The 15,351-nt window shown below is 40.7% G+C and overlaps 1 protein-coding gene across 5 annotated transcripts in view; it reads right to left on the bottom strand.

Moving 5' to 3' along the window:
- Nucleotides 1–285: 285 nt before the first annotated feature.
- LOC102225789 (helicase ARIP4-like) overlaps nucleotides 286–15,351 on the bottom strand; it is a 63,692-nt gene continuing 48,626 nt past the window's right edge. For 3 of the 5 annotated variants that reach the window (XM_023332504.1, XM_023332526.1, XM_014469168.2), the window contains 20 exons: nucleotides 13,960–14,093; nucleotides 13,537–13,752; nucleotides 9,144–9,352; nucleotides 8,801–8,983; nucleotides 8,432–8,565; nucleotides 8,085–8,281; nucleotides 7,751–7,954; nucleotides 7,524–7,662; nucleotides 7,262–7,439; nucleotides 6,934–7,155; nucleotides 6,718–6,836; nucleotides 6,433–6,557; nucleotides 5,734–5,833; nucleotides 5,435–5,640; nucleotides 4,746–4,921; nucleotides 3,756–3,952; nucleotides 3,419–3,618; nucleotides 3,221–3,310; nucleotides 2,903–2,998; nucleotides 286–2,410 (listed from right to left, as the gene is read on the bottom strand). In XM_023332504.1, coding sequence (XP_023188272.1) covers nucleotides 1,374–2,410; nucleotides 2,903–2,998; nucleotides 3,221–3,310; nucleotides 3,419–3,618; nucleotides 3,756–3,952; nucleotides 4,746–4,921; nucleotides 5,435–5,640; nucleotides 5,734–5,833; nucleotides 6,433–6,557; nucleotides 6,718–6,836; nucleotides 6,934–7,155; nucleotides 7,262–7,439; nucleotides 7,524–7,662; nucleotides 7,751–7,954; nucleotides 8,085–8,281; nucleotides 8,432–8,565; nucleotides 8,801–8,983; nucleotides 9,144–9,352; nucleotides 13,537–13,752; nucleotides 13,960–14,093 — 4,162 coding nt within the window. In that variant the 3' untranslated portion in view covers nucleotides 286–1,373. The remainder of the gene's footprint in view (nucleotides 2,411–2,902; nucleotides 2,999–3,220; nucleotides 3,311–3,418; nucleotides 3,619–3,755; nucleotides 3,953–4,745; nucleotides 4,922–5,434; nucleotides 5,641–5,733; nucleotides 5,834–6,432; nucleotides 6,558–6,717; nucleotides 6,837–6,933; nucleotides 7,156–7,261; nucleotides 7,440–7,523; nucleotides 7,663–7,750; nucleotides 7,955–8,084; nucleotides 8,282–8,431; nucleotides 8,566–8,800; nucleotides 8,984–9,143; nucleotides 9,353–13,536; nucleotides 13,753–13,959; nucleotides 14,094–15,351) is intronic. The other 2 variants (XM_023332511.1, XM_023332518.1) reach the window with 2 other exon arrangements.

Genomic DNA, 15,351 nt, shown 5'->3' with positions numbered 1-15,351 from the left:
CTTCATTTAGTCAAAATCCTGATTAGCTTGGGCTAAAGGCTAATGCTAATGTCTAGTCCGAAAGAAGCTCAGACCAAAGCAGGCTTCCACCATCTTAAGAAAACTCCAATTGCCAAAGCTTTATACTCTAGGACACAGGTGTCAAACTCCAGTCCTCAAGGGCCGGTATCCTACAGTTTTTAGATGTGCCACAGGTACAAACCGCTGGAATGAAATGGCTTAATTACCTCCTCCTTGTGTAGATCAGTTCTCCAGAGCCTTAATGACCTAATTATTCTATTCAGGTGTGGTGCAGCAGAGGCACATCTAAAAGTTGCAGGACAGCGGCCCTTGAGGACTGGAGTTTGAGACCCCTGCTCTAGGAAGTAAACTTGGTGATGATGTTGAGAAAGAAGGCGCTAATTATTTACACAGGGAGTTGGCACAGGAGGCAGAGTTGCAACAGAGGAAAAAGCACACGTTTCTGGACTGCCTAATAAGCATGGCAAGGCAGTGCAAAAACGTATAAAATAATGTCCACTTAAACTCCAATTACATTTTTTCTTCTTAAAAACCTTAATTTTAATATCAAAATGTGACTCTAACTGCAGACACTTTACATGTTCCATTCTCAGTGTGCGTTTCACATGGGAAGATCACTGGTGGCGCACAGCCTCCAACCTCAATTTCCTGTTAATGTAATCATCAGCGTCTGTGTAAATTCCAGCCAAAAGCAAACGCAAAGATGGTTTACACTCATCAAAGAGCCTTCACATGGACTGCTGTGATAGAGCAGAGTTGTTCTAAGGCTCTTAACAGACTGGCTGTTAGCGTCGGGCTTTGGATTCCATTGATCTGCATTTATTTTAAATATACCAAAAAAAGTTAGAACTATTTAACAGAACCTCACTTAAAGAAAACCTCAACCATCACATAAAGAGAAACTCCAGCTTCTGGCTGCCATTTTGATTAGCTGTGAGCAAAGAGTCTTCACGTTTTGCAAAGCTGCAGAACTACTGCAGAATCTCTAACGTTGACAGTTCAACTAATGGCCGTTTGTAGTCACTACAGGCTCACACTCAGCAGTTCTCAGTCCAGTGATGAGCTTTTTAATACCAGGATTGGACAAACAAATCTGGAAGCTCAAAGTCCATAGAAGTTAAAACCCTCCCCTTTCATCCCCTCTGGATATTTTTAAATGCTTCACATTTTGATATTCAGCATCAACATTTGTCACTCAGTGTCCAGTCTATTCAGTCACCCTTCAGGTTGTTCCTCCAAGGCAATACAGGTGACCAAAATGAAGATCTTAGACCTTAACCTTCCTTAATTCTTTGTCCATCCTCCCTCAGAGGACACTGTATTCTGACTAACACGTCGAACTGAAAGTTGTCTTACTGTCCCATCATCTCGATGACGTCATCATCATCATCAGAGCTGCTGCCGCCACTGACCTCCCCGCCGTTCACCAGAACCGGGACGCGGTGGCTTTCTGAGCGCGCTGAAGGGGAAAACGAGGAAGGGGAGGAGGAGGAGGAGCCAGAGGCTGCAGTTTGGGGGTACTGAGACAGGAAACTGGCTCCGGCTGGACCTGGGGTGGCAGCTGGACCTGGCAGCATCGGCCCAGAGTACAGGCCGGCTAGAGATGGACTGTATGACAGAGGGAAGCCTGGCGGGAGCATCCCAGCCATGCTGGGGCCCAACATGTACGGCGGGAGGGCTCCCGTCAGAGAACCGGCGGTGCTGACTGACGTAGAGGGACATGACGAGGCAGAAGTCGTGACTGTGGTCGACGAAGACTGAGATGAGGAAGAAGGGGCGGCGCTGACTCCACTCAAGCCAAACATGTCTCGGTACATGTAAGTGGGGTCGCCCAGCTGGCTGTTGGGTGGCTGGAAGTAGTGTGAGCTCGACCCCATGAAGAGGGGATGCCCCACTGAACCGCCCAACATGGCCGAGTTGAGACCCATCGGGGGAAGGCCGTAGCCCCCAGAGAATGGGAACCCTGGCGAAGATGAGGAGTGTTTTCCTGCGTACGGCTGCTTGCCGGCTCGCTCCTCTATCAATGGGCTTGGGGCTTTACGCTTGCTGCCTATTCTCAAATCCTGGGGAATGCAGGTGTCCTTGTTCGGCTGGGTTACATTAGTAACTGAGGCATCATGGTGGCTCGAGGCTTCCCCAGAGTAAGTGCTGCCACAATTTTTCTGCAGCAGCTTGTTAGAAGGCAGGGCGTTCGTGCCGCTCTCAGCTTCTCCGTCTGTGGCGTCAGACCCCGAGCCGGCCGCGTAGCGCTGCAGCTCGCTGATGATCTCTGGGCTGTCGGGGGAAAGAGGGCGGGGCACAGCTTTGGAGGGTACCTTCGGTTTCCTGTCAGGGGATATGCAACCATTGCTGCCACCGGAGGAAACTTCCTGAGTTGGAGCCTTCAAGTCTGAAAGAAGAAAGACGATCAATGTTGGTTTCAAAAGAATAATATAACTTATTACATATCTAAACAGTATTTTCTATACAACCTTTTTACTAAAAGACAACATAAAAAGCTCCACTTGCATTATCGAAGCTGAAATGTTGCGGTTTAGACTAATCACGTGTGAGAATGGCTCGGTCAAAGTCTAGTCTGAAATCCAAATTTTGGTAAGATTTTGAAATTGCTGTTCGGAAATTCTCTCTATGCAGTCTAACTGAGCTTCAGTCATTTTGCTGAGAAGTATATTAATACAGACAGTGAATGCCACTTTACCTGAAAGACTTGCATTCTAACTGCATCAAAATGTGGCAATGCAAATAATAATTGTAATTCTTAAAATGTATAGAAAGCAATCCATCATTTTTCTTTAGCTTCTCAATTACTCACTACTTTGAGCAATAAAAAAAAATTAAATTCAAGTTGCGATGCAATGTTAATGAATGAATAAGTAATTACCTTTGGGAGGAGCTGCGACACTCTCATCCACAGTCTTAGCCTTGTTAGCTGCTCTAATGGCAAAGATTCGGCCATCAGATGTCCTGATATATGTCCCTAAATACAAGAAGAAGTAAACAATGCTTTTAGTATGCACACTTACTGACATGTAACTTTACCTAAAGAATCAAAAGTAACTACATTTTTAAGGAAGACACAGCATTGTTGATGTTTATTAAGTTTCAGCTAGTGATTGAAGATGACAAAAAAGGCTTGTACCATTTAATTTAAAGTAGAAAATCGAAAGCTAAATTTAATTTAGGAGTTCTGGATCTGCACCTTTTGTGCCCCTGATAACATGAATGCTTTCTCCGGAGTTAATCCTCGCCTGAACGTCTGTTGAGTTGTTGGTGCCTGGAATCACTATGTCTGAAAGAGATCAGACGCAACTTATGAAACTTCAGAGGCATATGCTTATGTACAAACAACAACAACAAACAATGGATGGAGACAAAAGCGTTAGCGCCGCTTGCCTACCAGTAGTGGTGACGATCTTTTGCACAAACACCCCAGCTTTTTGCAGGCAGTTGACAGGGAAGCCTCCAAGGCTGGATGAAGAGGAGCCGCGGTCTGGGGCTGAACCCGCAGCCACATGGCGGGGCATCATGGGAGCTGATGCAGACTGAACTGGCCGGACGCTTGCCACTGGTTTCTCCTCTGTGCGAGTGGGAGGGCGCCTGAACAGAGGTTGGTTTTTTTTAGTTACTTTATTACTAATGCACATTTTAGAAGGGTTCAAACCTGATTAGAGAACATGTTGTAGAAAACTTTACAACATTTTTCTGGATATTTTGTCAAACAGCAACTCACTAACCAGTTCCTCTGGCTGAAAGCAGGGATGTTGGTGAGGCTCTGATCACTGGCAGGGTAATAGTGAGCGTAGGACGGGCGTGTGTACGGCACAGACGCCCTCTTCTCCTCCTCATAGCCCTTCTTGGCGGCTTTCTTCTCAGCGCTGCTCAGTTTTAGCTCCCTGCGGTCTATCAGGAGGGACTCATGGGGGAAGGGTTGCTGAAAAAGAGGAATATTATCGGTGATTAGAGTTTTAATCTTAATCAACTTTGTTACAGTTTTTTAAAATAGTGCCCTGCAAAAGTATTCATATCCTTTAGGACTGCAAGTTATATTTGTAATTGATTGTTCTATTGATCAGATAAAAATAATAATAATTAAAAATTTGCACATTCTGCACATTTTCATTTAACCATTTAGACCTTTTTATACAATATTAGAAATAGATGAAAAAGGCAAAGAAACAACTAAATTCCTTTTTATGTTATGTTATGGCCTAAAATACAATAACACTGAATATGTTTAGAGTACGCTGGATCATTTGCAGCTAAGAAAATACTTCTAACATCAACATGTGAAAAGGTCAGCTTGCTTGACTTAACATCCAGTGTAGCGAGAGAGACTTAAAATGAGATTTTGTTTGCAGAACTTAAACCAGGTTAAGCTAAAACGATGGCACTTGAGGAGACCTGGGTTAAACATATTTACAAACAAAGATTTGTAAATATGGATTTGATTAATCACAATTAATCAGATTAATCATTTCAACCCTAATATCCTTCTAGAGTGTAGAAGGATATTGCAATCTATTATCTAGAATCTAGACCTTCCACACATTTAATTACTGTATAGCAACAACTACTCCATTGTATGTTTATAGTTGCTGTCCTGCTGTAAAGTGAACCTTTGCCTCAGTTTTTAACTGACGTCTTTTGCAACCTTTAGGTTCTCCTGCAGGTTTTTTCATAATTTGGCTATAGTTCACTTTTAAATTTGCATTATATCCACCTACCTTGGTGATTAGGTGGGAGTAGAGATGCAAAGCTCTCTGCAGAACGCTCTCCCTGATTTCTCCAGGCAGCAGCCGGACCTGGGATGGATCCGGTTCCTCCTCCACAAAGTGAAGAAGGGACTCGACTTCCCTCCTGGTGAAATTCAGCACAGGGTTCAGGTCGTCCACAACACGGTCTGGTGGAAGAAGGGAGAGCAACATTTTAATTCTATAAAGTACACTTAGCTGAAATTGTAAAAGAAAAAGAGTGAGACCAAAGAACTCTGAAAAGATTTAAGAAAAATCATGCAATTAATACAAAAGGATATTTAAAAAAAAGAAAAAAGAAAATCCAGAATGAATGTTTTTCATCTTCTAAACCTCATAGAAAACATCAAAGGTTGGCTTCTTGCCAAAGACAATTGTTTAGTTTTATGGTTTTTGTTCATGAATCAACATTTATTAAGGAGCTGAAAGCGTCTTGCAATCATAAAATTTATGGTTTCGGTTCCAGCTTCCCCCGACCACATTTCTGTTTTGACTGTTTAAATGTGTTTTGGATATGTGGTGGAAACTAAACAGAGAGAGTTTTAAAGCTACAACTGACACCTCAGCAGGGAGCCAGGACAGCTGGTGAAGCACATTTTAGAAATATTCTTCCTGGAGAACTCAAACGATTCAAGATTAGAACACACCGACTCAGAACTCACCAGACATTCCCTGCTTGGAGATTTGACGATCATAAATTTTTTTCTCCAGAGTGAAGTCGCACACCAGGCGGTAGATGTTACACGGTTTTCTCTGTCCGTAGCGGTACACACGACACACAGCCTGGGCATCATGGCAGGGGTTCCAGGAGGCGTCAAACACTACCACTCGGTTCGCTCCAATCAGGTTCACACCCAGACAACCAGCCCTGAGGTCCAAACAGAGATCTTACATCATTTCTGACTTTGGACCTTGATATTAATAATGGTGTAGTGTGAGTGGGAGGACAGGGGGGGATTACCTGGTTGAAAGTAGGAAAACCCAGGCTGAGGTATTGGTCGGATCATTGAACTGATTTATCAGCCTTTCTCTCTCTGAAGCTGTTGTGCTTCCATCCAGTCCTGGAAAATATCCCACAGCAAATCCACAGTTAAACTTAAGTAAAAAAATATACAAGCAAAAGTAAGAAACTACACGTGTTTTTGTTTGATAGAGAATTATCTTTTAACTAGTCTGTGTTTTGCTTGATTTAAAAAAAAAAAATAATAAGGTCGTGGTAGGTCATTCTGCACATAAATTACAGACCAGCAACAATTTCCGTGACTTTTAAGTATTTGAGTAACCAGGGGAAGTGAAGTCTTTCTGCTACTTAAAATCGCCTGCAGGTGGCAGCACCCATTGCATGTCATTGCAATTGAATCACGACTGATGCACAGAATCACTACAGTCAGAAGAAAAGACTCTCCTTCTACAGATTAGACAAATTTATCAGTGTATCAAGGTTAAGACTTGGGCATGGAAAAATGTTGATGCAATATTCAAACTAATTGTAATTTCTACAGAACATTTATAACTCAATATATAAATGTTGAGTCATGACTACTTTGTACCAGATAAAATAGAGATTGAAAGAAATCAGTTCTTCCTTAGGTGTGTTTTGGATGGTCAGTATCCAGTAAGTCTTTGAAACTTGTTGAAACCATAATCAGTGATGACTTACTGTAGTAGTTGAGATTGCGGACCCAGTTCTGGTTGGGTCGGTCTTTGTCGGTTGGATATGGTGAAGGAGGCACTGGTCTCTTGGCCAAGAAATCCTCGATCACAGTAAGTGTGGACAAACTTTGACTGAAAGAGGAGCAGTAGAAAACGTAAGATCACATACAGAAGGGCCAAGAAGAGGTAGAAAATGATGAGAGGGACAATACAGCTAAGAAAGCTTTGGGAATCCCACAACCAAAAGTTTCTATCCTAAAGAAAACAGATTTGCTTTATTTTAATCTTTCACCTGAACACAAGGATTTTGTCTCCCTTCCTGACACTTTCCTCTATCAGGTGGAACAGAAGCACCATCTTTGCCGAGTTCTCCAGGATGCCAGGCTTGTAGTCACACATCAGTTCTTTCGCCTGGCCATGTGAAGGAGTAAAAGAAATGCCATTAGAACTGTTGTCACATAAACGAGTTTTGAGATCTAATGTTAGAAAACCTCAAACTAGCACATACCCACTCATATGTGATGACCTGATTGGCTTTTTCCTGCAGCTGGTTCAGACTCAGTCCACAGATTGGATCTGGGTTGTCCAAACTCTTTGACTTTGGAGCCGGTGCTGCCGTCGGACATCTGCCCTGTGAAGTGGATGTGATGTCGTCAAGGTCCAAATCCTGCTCACTTGCCAGGTTTTCTTTCTGCAAAGCTTCGTACAGCACGTCTGGATGATTCCAAATCTAAGAAACAACAACAAAATACATTTGGATGTTAAAAAAAAAGAGTTCCAAATGAATAAAAGTATAATACTGAAGAGGATAAGCAACATTTTGGACACACACAGACCTTGCAGCAGACACAAAAGGCTTTCAGGGGGTTGAGGCTGAGCCAGCCGGTGTTCCCTGCCTCTCTGAAGCGGTTCATGAACTCAGTGTAGAGTGCCCTCTGCAGGGGAGACAGACGCACCAGGATCACATGCTCGTCCTTAGAGGGAAGTTGATCCCTCAAGACATCATGGCCTCGTCTGGATTATAAATAAACCAGTCAGTATTAGAAAGAGTTTCTTAAGAGAGACTAAGTTTAATTTCCTGAGTGGCGATGCTCTTACCTCTGCACAAAGCCTTCCAGCAGGCTGTGGAGGACGTGGCTCCTGTACCTCATCAGCTGGACATCCTGGGGCGTGCTGTCCACACACTGTCCATTAAGGATGGGTCGCTCAAACATGTTACTGAACTCCTGTCTTGTTCCTGAAATATGTAAAATTCAACAAAAAAAGTAAAAATGAGCACCATTCAGAAGGAAAGCAGGCATGCAGAATCACAACTCACCACATACCTAGAAAGTCGGGACGGACAAAGTCGACCATGCACCAGTACTCGATGAGATTGTTCTGGAGCGGGTAGCCGGTCAATACTACACGCCGCCGGGTTCGTATGTTCTTTAGGGCCTGAGACGTGCTGGCGTGGCAGTTCTTAATGCGATGTCCTTCATCACAGATCACCACATCTGGACCGGGTCGGGAAAGAGCTTTCTCAACACCTTAAGAAAAGACACAACTTCAGTGAGCTATTTCAGCTTCCTTCCCTTTCTTTACTCTAATTTTACTTGAATCTTCTTCACTTTCTCTCCCCTAACTTCCTCATTTTTCCCCATCTATGTCTTTCCTAACCTTTTAGAAGTTGCTGCTGTCTGTCTTCTTCATCCAGGTTTATGATATCAGGTGCTCCGGTCTTTTTGCTCCTCTTCTTCCGCCCAGCCACAAAGCTCTTCTTCAAAGACAGGAGACGGTACATTTCGTAACCCATCAGCAGGACACCACCATCCCGAGACCAGTCCTCCACCACCTTGGCCCTAGATGCTGTGTTTCTGGGTATCAGGAGAAAATGAAAGGCTATTTTTTTGTCAAATAAAAATGCTTTCCCCAACATAAAAATCCTCAAAACAAATGGTTGGGTGATATTAAGTACTGTAAGCTCCACAGACATTTTCAGTTCAGTAATTGTTCCGGTGACTTACTTGTGTTCATCGTTGAGGATGTGAACTTTAAATGCACGCGGTGCAACCAATGCAGGATCAGTGTCTGGAGGTAATGCTTCAGGAGGAGGGACCCATGTGTTGAACTCTGACAGCCAGTTCTGCAGTGTATTCACCTGGAAGGGAATAAGTATGTGTATCAGATTTTGGTACACATACTTGGTCACATTGTTTGGCTCCCAGTGAAGATAAATCTTGTTTACACCTCGCCATTTTTGGGATACCATGGGGTTCAGTACTCAGGACAATTCTTTTTACGCTACACAGATGAAACCACATCTTTACATTTACACCTAACCTTTTTATAATCATTGTCCAGGCATCGAATGGAAGAGGCCCACAGAAGCTTACCGGTACGATGGCGAGCACAGTGTGAGTTTGAGTGTGCCTGAACAAGACGTCGATGAAGGAGATGACCTGAAGCGTTTTGCCTAAGCCCATGCTGTGAGCCAGGATGCAGCCGAAGCCGCTGCTGTTGCTGAAGAGCTCCAGGGACTCCACCAAGTTGTCGTACAGGAAACGGATTCCACCGATCTGAAGACAGATTGAGAAAGACCCAAGAGATGAAGTGACACAACCAAGAAGAGAGAAGAAATCCAAATTTTGGAGATTCCAGTGGACGGATATTTTAACCAAGCATCACATCTAAAGCGGAACATTTATCTATATGCTTATTCTGAGTGTATCCTGATACCTGGTGAGGTTTGACTGCTTGCGCCAGCTGTGGTGACAGGAAAATGTCCTCATCTGCCTCTGGATGGTTGAGGTTGACGAGCACCCTGCCTTGGGCGTCTGGTTGGTTCTGGGTATCGTTGGCATGTGCACCACTAGGCTCACTCTCCTCTTCCTCTTTGGAGACTTGAGCAACAGTGTCATGGTCATCTGTCCTCAAATCTATTATTTCTGAATAGAAGATAAATAAACAGAGAAATAATTAAGGTCTCAAAGCTTACAATACAATTATTATTTATCAAATGTCAACCTGGTCTTACAACTGTATGTAAAAAGATTTGAGGTTTGATGTTGAGGGAAGCATTCTGGCATGACAAAAACAATGCTGGCTACTCAGTTCCCCACAAAAATACACACAAAACATACAGTTAGTTTACTGAAGTAAATGGAAGCAAACAATATATTAACAGTGTGCAGAAATTTAAAATCTCCTCTCAGTAATATCTTTTTATTTGATTCAAAGATGCCAGAGTGTTGTATCTTCCTTAAGTTATCTTGACTAACAGCTCTTCATTCTTTCCGTAAATGTTTCCATGTCGGTCTTTTGTTGTTGGGAGGACTGTAGGTAAGGCGGTATGAGTTTTTAACATCATGTTTAAGTAAAAATAGAAAGAAAGAAGAAAAAACAACAGGTATTGCAGAAAAAAAACACCAAAATTTAGTTTTAGCTTTCACGCTGTTTTCTACCTTGCCATTAACGTAGTTTTAAGAAGCACTTTTTACATGAGTCAATGTGCTGCTTTTCATACACAGAAGGAAAAATAACATTTTTCATATTAGACAACTCTTTGAAAAAAAACTACTTGAAATGAGCTGGATCAACAGGACGGAACTGACAGTGTTCTGCTGAGTCACGACCGGTTACATTACTTTTTCATAACGTCACTGTCTTGTTTATATACAAACAGATTTATTTATGTTTGTATATACATTGTATATTTTTCATTCAGGTCATTGTAAACACAATGTTGGTGTTATTAGGTTATTGTTGCACAGTTATGTTGATTCGGTAGCAGTAGTACATATGTGTTGTTTACATGGTAACACTAATATGACTACAGTACACAGCTAAATACTTAGCAACGTGGGATCATTATTGCCTCATGGCTTCAGTTCTTCTAGCATCATTAAAACAAAATGCCAAGGTGGAAAGTTATTATGAGGATACAGACAATTAAACAAACATCTCTCTTTAAGTTTATCAATGTTTTTCAGCTATCTGCCCAGCGCTGTTCAGCAACAAGTGGGGGAGGGTAAAGTTGTGTGTGTGCTTATGGAATCCTAGTAATTTTTCTAGCATCTCATTAAAAGGGCTTCAAACCACCCTATAAGAAACATTTGAGCAATTTTAAAATCTTGATAAAAGGTATTTGACTCGTGTCTAATCAGCACTTCTATATACTTTGCAGAAAATATTAACGTTCGATTAGCTTGTCAACAAAACAAGCCTTCACAGTATTAAATGCTGGTATAAACATAATGACAGGACACTGATAACTAAATGTCTGAATGTAAAAGAGAAGCATAAACATCAGGGGACACTTTAATTCAGCCTTTCTGTGTTAAAAAACAAACAAACGGGCGTGCCGTGATGGCGTAGGGGTTAGTGCGACCTGTATTTGGAGGCCTTGAGTCCTCGACGCAGCCGTCGTGGGTTCGACTCCCGGACCCGACGACATTTGCCGCATGTCTTCCCCCCTCTCCTTCCCTGTTTCCTGTCGGCCCACTATCATATAAGGGACACTAGAGCCCACAAAAGACCCCCCTGGAGGGGTAAAAAAAACCAAAAAAACAACACCTGCTGCAATTTTTCTGCTAAAATAAGTTCCCATCAAATTTCCATAAGCCTTGATGCTCTCATTTCTGCTAGCTGGGGGTATCAGTTGTCCAATGATAACAGAAATTGAGTCTGTCTGTGTTTGTCGGACAAAATCTGTCTGATAAACGAGAATAGAAAGGAGTATCAAAGTTATACAAGCTGGCAGCCTGAGAGAGCACGCTGTGAAGAGGACAAGTGTGTGTTAAAAAAAAAAAACAGAGTGAGTTTATATAACTGCAGTGAATGGCTGGTTATACAAGTAGGATTAGAGTGGAGGGGGCGACTGGTTATGCAACCCCAACTGGAAATGTCACTGTCCCACTGTGGTGTGGGTGTGTGTTCATTATGAGTGTGTGTTCTGCTTCCTCCCTACGATCTGCTGGGTTTATTACCCCTCTCATTTCATCTCTCTTCCCTCCATTTGGCTGTTTTCTCACTTTTCGTGTTTTTCATCCCTCGGCCTCTCGTTATTTATCTGTTTACCTGTTCATCCGTCTCCAGCTCCCTCCTCACACTGCAGGTGTGCGTCTGCAATTTGCTTTGATCTCGACTGTGAAATTTATCCCAGTGTGTGTGTCTTTATTTGGTCTATTTGATTGACTTGCTGGATGTGTGTATCTGAGCACATGGATGGTAAAAGAAGAAAACTCAACTGATCTTAACTAACAAAAGTCATGTTAACTGCATTTGTTTAACTTTGTGTAACAACTGAGTTTTAAATGGCTCCAAGTAAGTTTTACAGTCAGTTAACTTAAAAAATTTTGCAAAATAAGAATCATTATCAGGATCTCGCCCATTTCTGTTGGAAATTGACTTTATGTTGTCTCTGCTATCTAAACAAGAAAAGAGAAGAAAACTGAAGAAAAAGACAGAAAGGTAGGCACGTTTATGCGACACTCAGATCTCTTTGTGGATGTTAAAAATAACCTTAGTCATTTAACAACCCATCTGATAAAACTTTAAAAAGAAATACTAGTACACATCCCTCCTGTGGTTTTTGAGTAAAAACAGATTCTTTTTTCTCTCCTGAAAATTCCCAGCGATAAAGTCCTTTGATGTGCTGCTCCTCCAAACCCTGGAGATCAAAAGTCAATTTCAAACAGGATGTGTAATTTAATAAATTGATGCTTGTTATATGGCGGTTGAGAAGCAAATAGTTAGTAGATATGAGGCTTTATGAAACAATGGGAAAGTCATACAATCTCAGTAACGTCTCTACCCAGATGAGCCACTCAGGAAGGCTCTGACTTAACCATCAGATTTAATGTAGCACTGAATGCATGCAGGCTTATAGGATGAGAAACATGCAGTAACATATAGCAAAGCTCAAAAGGTTTGGATAAAGGGAGTGAGATTTATTCTAGTCATTTTCAAAAACACTACGGTGAAAATCAATTCAAGGCCATTAAATTTTTCATTTCTCATCATTTGTTTACAACATCTTTTGGAAAGCATTGCACCAGGCAATAATGGCCTTGGTGTGAAAAGAGCCCACACAGCAGCAGAATGGCAAATGACGTCCTTAAAAAGTTACATATAATTACAATTCCAGGCCTATAAATGGCGCCGTAAAGCTGACAGGTTAAAACACCAGAAACGGAGAAGAAGACATCGACCATGCATATAAAACTAATTTGCTCCTACAATAATGTGTCTGTGAGGATACCTGACTGAAACAGAAGAAAATAGAACTAGAAACTTTATCATGTTCATTTAACATGGTTACAATGTGGATGGCACAAATGCAGCCAAGTATATTAATAATAGCTTTGCTGAACTTCACCTTTGCTTATATATTCATATTATACTTTTTTCATGTTTGAGTCCTTTGAAGCTATCTGGTTTCTACGACATCCAAACTTTATGGTATGATAACGAGTTTGAGGGGTTTTTGAGTGACAAACGTAACCAGCTCCAAGTCATTACTTGAACTACAGTCAAACATCAGAAAATAAAAACATTGAATTGCTAAAACAAGGAGAAATTAAAAAAAAAATGTTCTCAGTTTAAATCCAGAAATATACATACATCTGTGCTATTTGTTGTCACTTTAGTTTTTTTTACTTTGCACATTGGATTGGAGGGAGGGCATTTTGAAAAATGAAAGCCACCCCCTAAAATGAACTGAGTAGTTCATTTACATTCAAAACTACATTTTCGTATTTAGTCAAAAAGAAAGTACACCCTATTTAAATTTTGGGGTTTAGAGGTACATTAAACGTTTTGATGTTGTTTTCCATTTTGGTTTCAAAATGTGGGTTGTGTGGTTCTGTACACTTATGGAACCTGATCCAAAACAGTTCATTTATATGTTATGAACTTTGTGATTTAAAGCCCAATTTGCAGCAACAACTGTAGCACAGAAGTGCTTACACCATTGATAATGGGTCTTAAAATGAACAGGATTAGAAGTCCTCTTAGTGTATCTGATTAATACACTTATTTTCAACTATCAAAGTCTTCAAATACTTAATTTACCTGCTGGCTCAAGCAGTTTTAAAATAAAGCCCATTTTTTTGAGGATTGTGTATCTCACCTGTTTTTTGTGTTTGCGCTGTTGCTGCAGAGGTGAGTGTGTCAGTCTTGCATTTATCTGTGCTGATACTGGTGCTGCTGGAGTCCAGGCACATCCCATCCTGTCTGGTGGACTTTACTTTTTGCTGGAATGACACTGATGCAGACGATGAGGTCACATGCTGAGTAACATCGCCTGAGGACGGGGACATGAAGAATGCAACATGTAAGTCAGAAACTATGAGATGGAAGAAATAGAAAAAAAAATGGAAGCACACATGGAGTTAATGAATGGGCAATGAAGGAGAAAAGTTTAGGCAAGTATGTGTGTAATTAGCAATCATTTTTATTGTGCATGATAAAGAATGTTGATTACAGATTTTTCAAGTAGAAATGTGAGATTCAGAAACTGAAGGATTAATAGTCTTTGTGCACATCTTCTCACCGGTTGTGTATTCAGGCAGTAGCGGTACGGGAAAATCCTGCTTCCTTTGATCTTCCAGACGTTGCCTTCGCTCTAGCTCCTCCTGCTGGGCGACTTTGGTCACTGCATCTAACTGATGTTCCCTCAACAATTTCCTGAAATATAGCCAGATAAATATACTTTTAATTTAATCGAAATTGTGTATTTTGACAAACAACCAAATTCTATTACAGGAAATGTAGTTTTTTTTTTGTTTTTCAGGGATGCTCTTTGTATATTTATAATAAAGCATATCTTTTATGTTAAATGTAATAAAACCTAAACTATATGCTGTGAAATATTAGTCATCTGTAGCTTTTGCAGCTGGACATAAGATTGTGAGACATTTATAAATAGTACATTTAAACATTTTTAAGTAAAACCTCTCATAAAAACCTGTTCCATTTGAACTCTTCAGCAAAATTCCAGGATGCCTGGAAGACTATAAGAGTATAAGTTGTTCATATAAAAAAACTAACTTTAAAAACAATACCTGACATATCCAGATGACTCGAAACACAGCAACATTTTTTATTTAAACAAAATCAGTCAAATGTCTCTACAGTTACTCAGTCTGAGCCCATCACGTTGCATCAGTGATATTTGAGATTTCCTTTTCACAGCTAATAAAACATTGAATAAAAATTACACAGAACTTCCTCTGAAATTGCTTTGCTCTCTGTCCAGTAAATTCTAACAGTTTTTGCTACAGGATGTTAACCATGAACCAAAAAATTCTGGATTTTATTTGTTTCTGGGGGGATAAAACTCAAAATCAGGCTACTTAAAAGGAATGTTTTCAATAGTTTCATGTTAGCTGTCCAGTCAGGCTGCTGCAACAGAAAACTAGGATTTGGAGGCTGCTAGATATTTTGCTATTTTACCATTTTCTACTTTTTCTTTTTTTTGCAGTTTGCAAGCAAACTATATCCCACAATTACTACCAAAGGAGTTATTTTGTCAAACAGTCCATGGAGCTGACTTATCAGTAGACAGCAGGAAAGTGGAAACTTATAGCAACGTTGCTCAGCTATTTCATTTGGATCCTGTTTTGGAGCTGGAGTCAGGCTTTTGGAAAGCTCAGATTTAAAACAACCTGTATTCTGTTGTGAATACACACAGAGACTAATGTTTAAAATTGTTAATGCTAGTATCAGTTCCATTTAAAATAGGAAGTTATTTAAATAACTAGGACTATTATTATTGCTTTTAAAGAGAAACAGAAAAAAGTCACTGGTCAAAGGTTTACAAAAAAAAAAGTTTTGAAATCGACCACAAATCTATGATCAGTTCATTTAAAAAAAGGCAGTAAAACTTCTTTACTCAAGACTGTAAGCAATATATGGTGAAGATTGAATTTAAAAAAATAATAAT

This window comes from Xiphophorus maculatus, chromosome 1, assembly GCF_002775205.1.
Source record: "Xiphophorus maculatus strain JP 163 A chromosome 1, X_maculatus-5.0-male, whole genome shotgun sequence".
NCBI classification, from domain to species: Eukaryota; Metazoa; Chordata; class Actinopteri; order Cyprinodontiformes; family Poeciliidae; genus Xiphophorus; species Xiphophorus maculatus.
The sequence above is the reverse complement of the archived record's forward strand: the minus strand, read 5'-3'. Positions and strand labels throughout refer to the sequence as shown.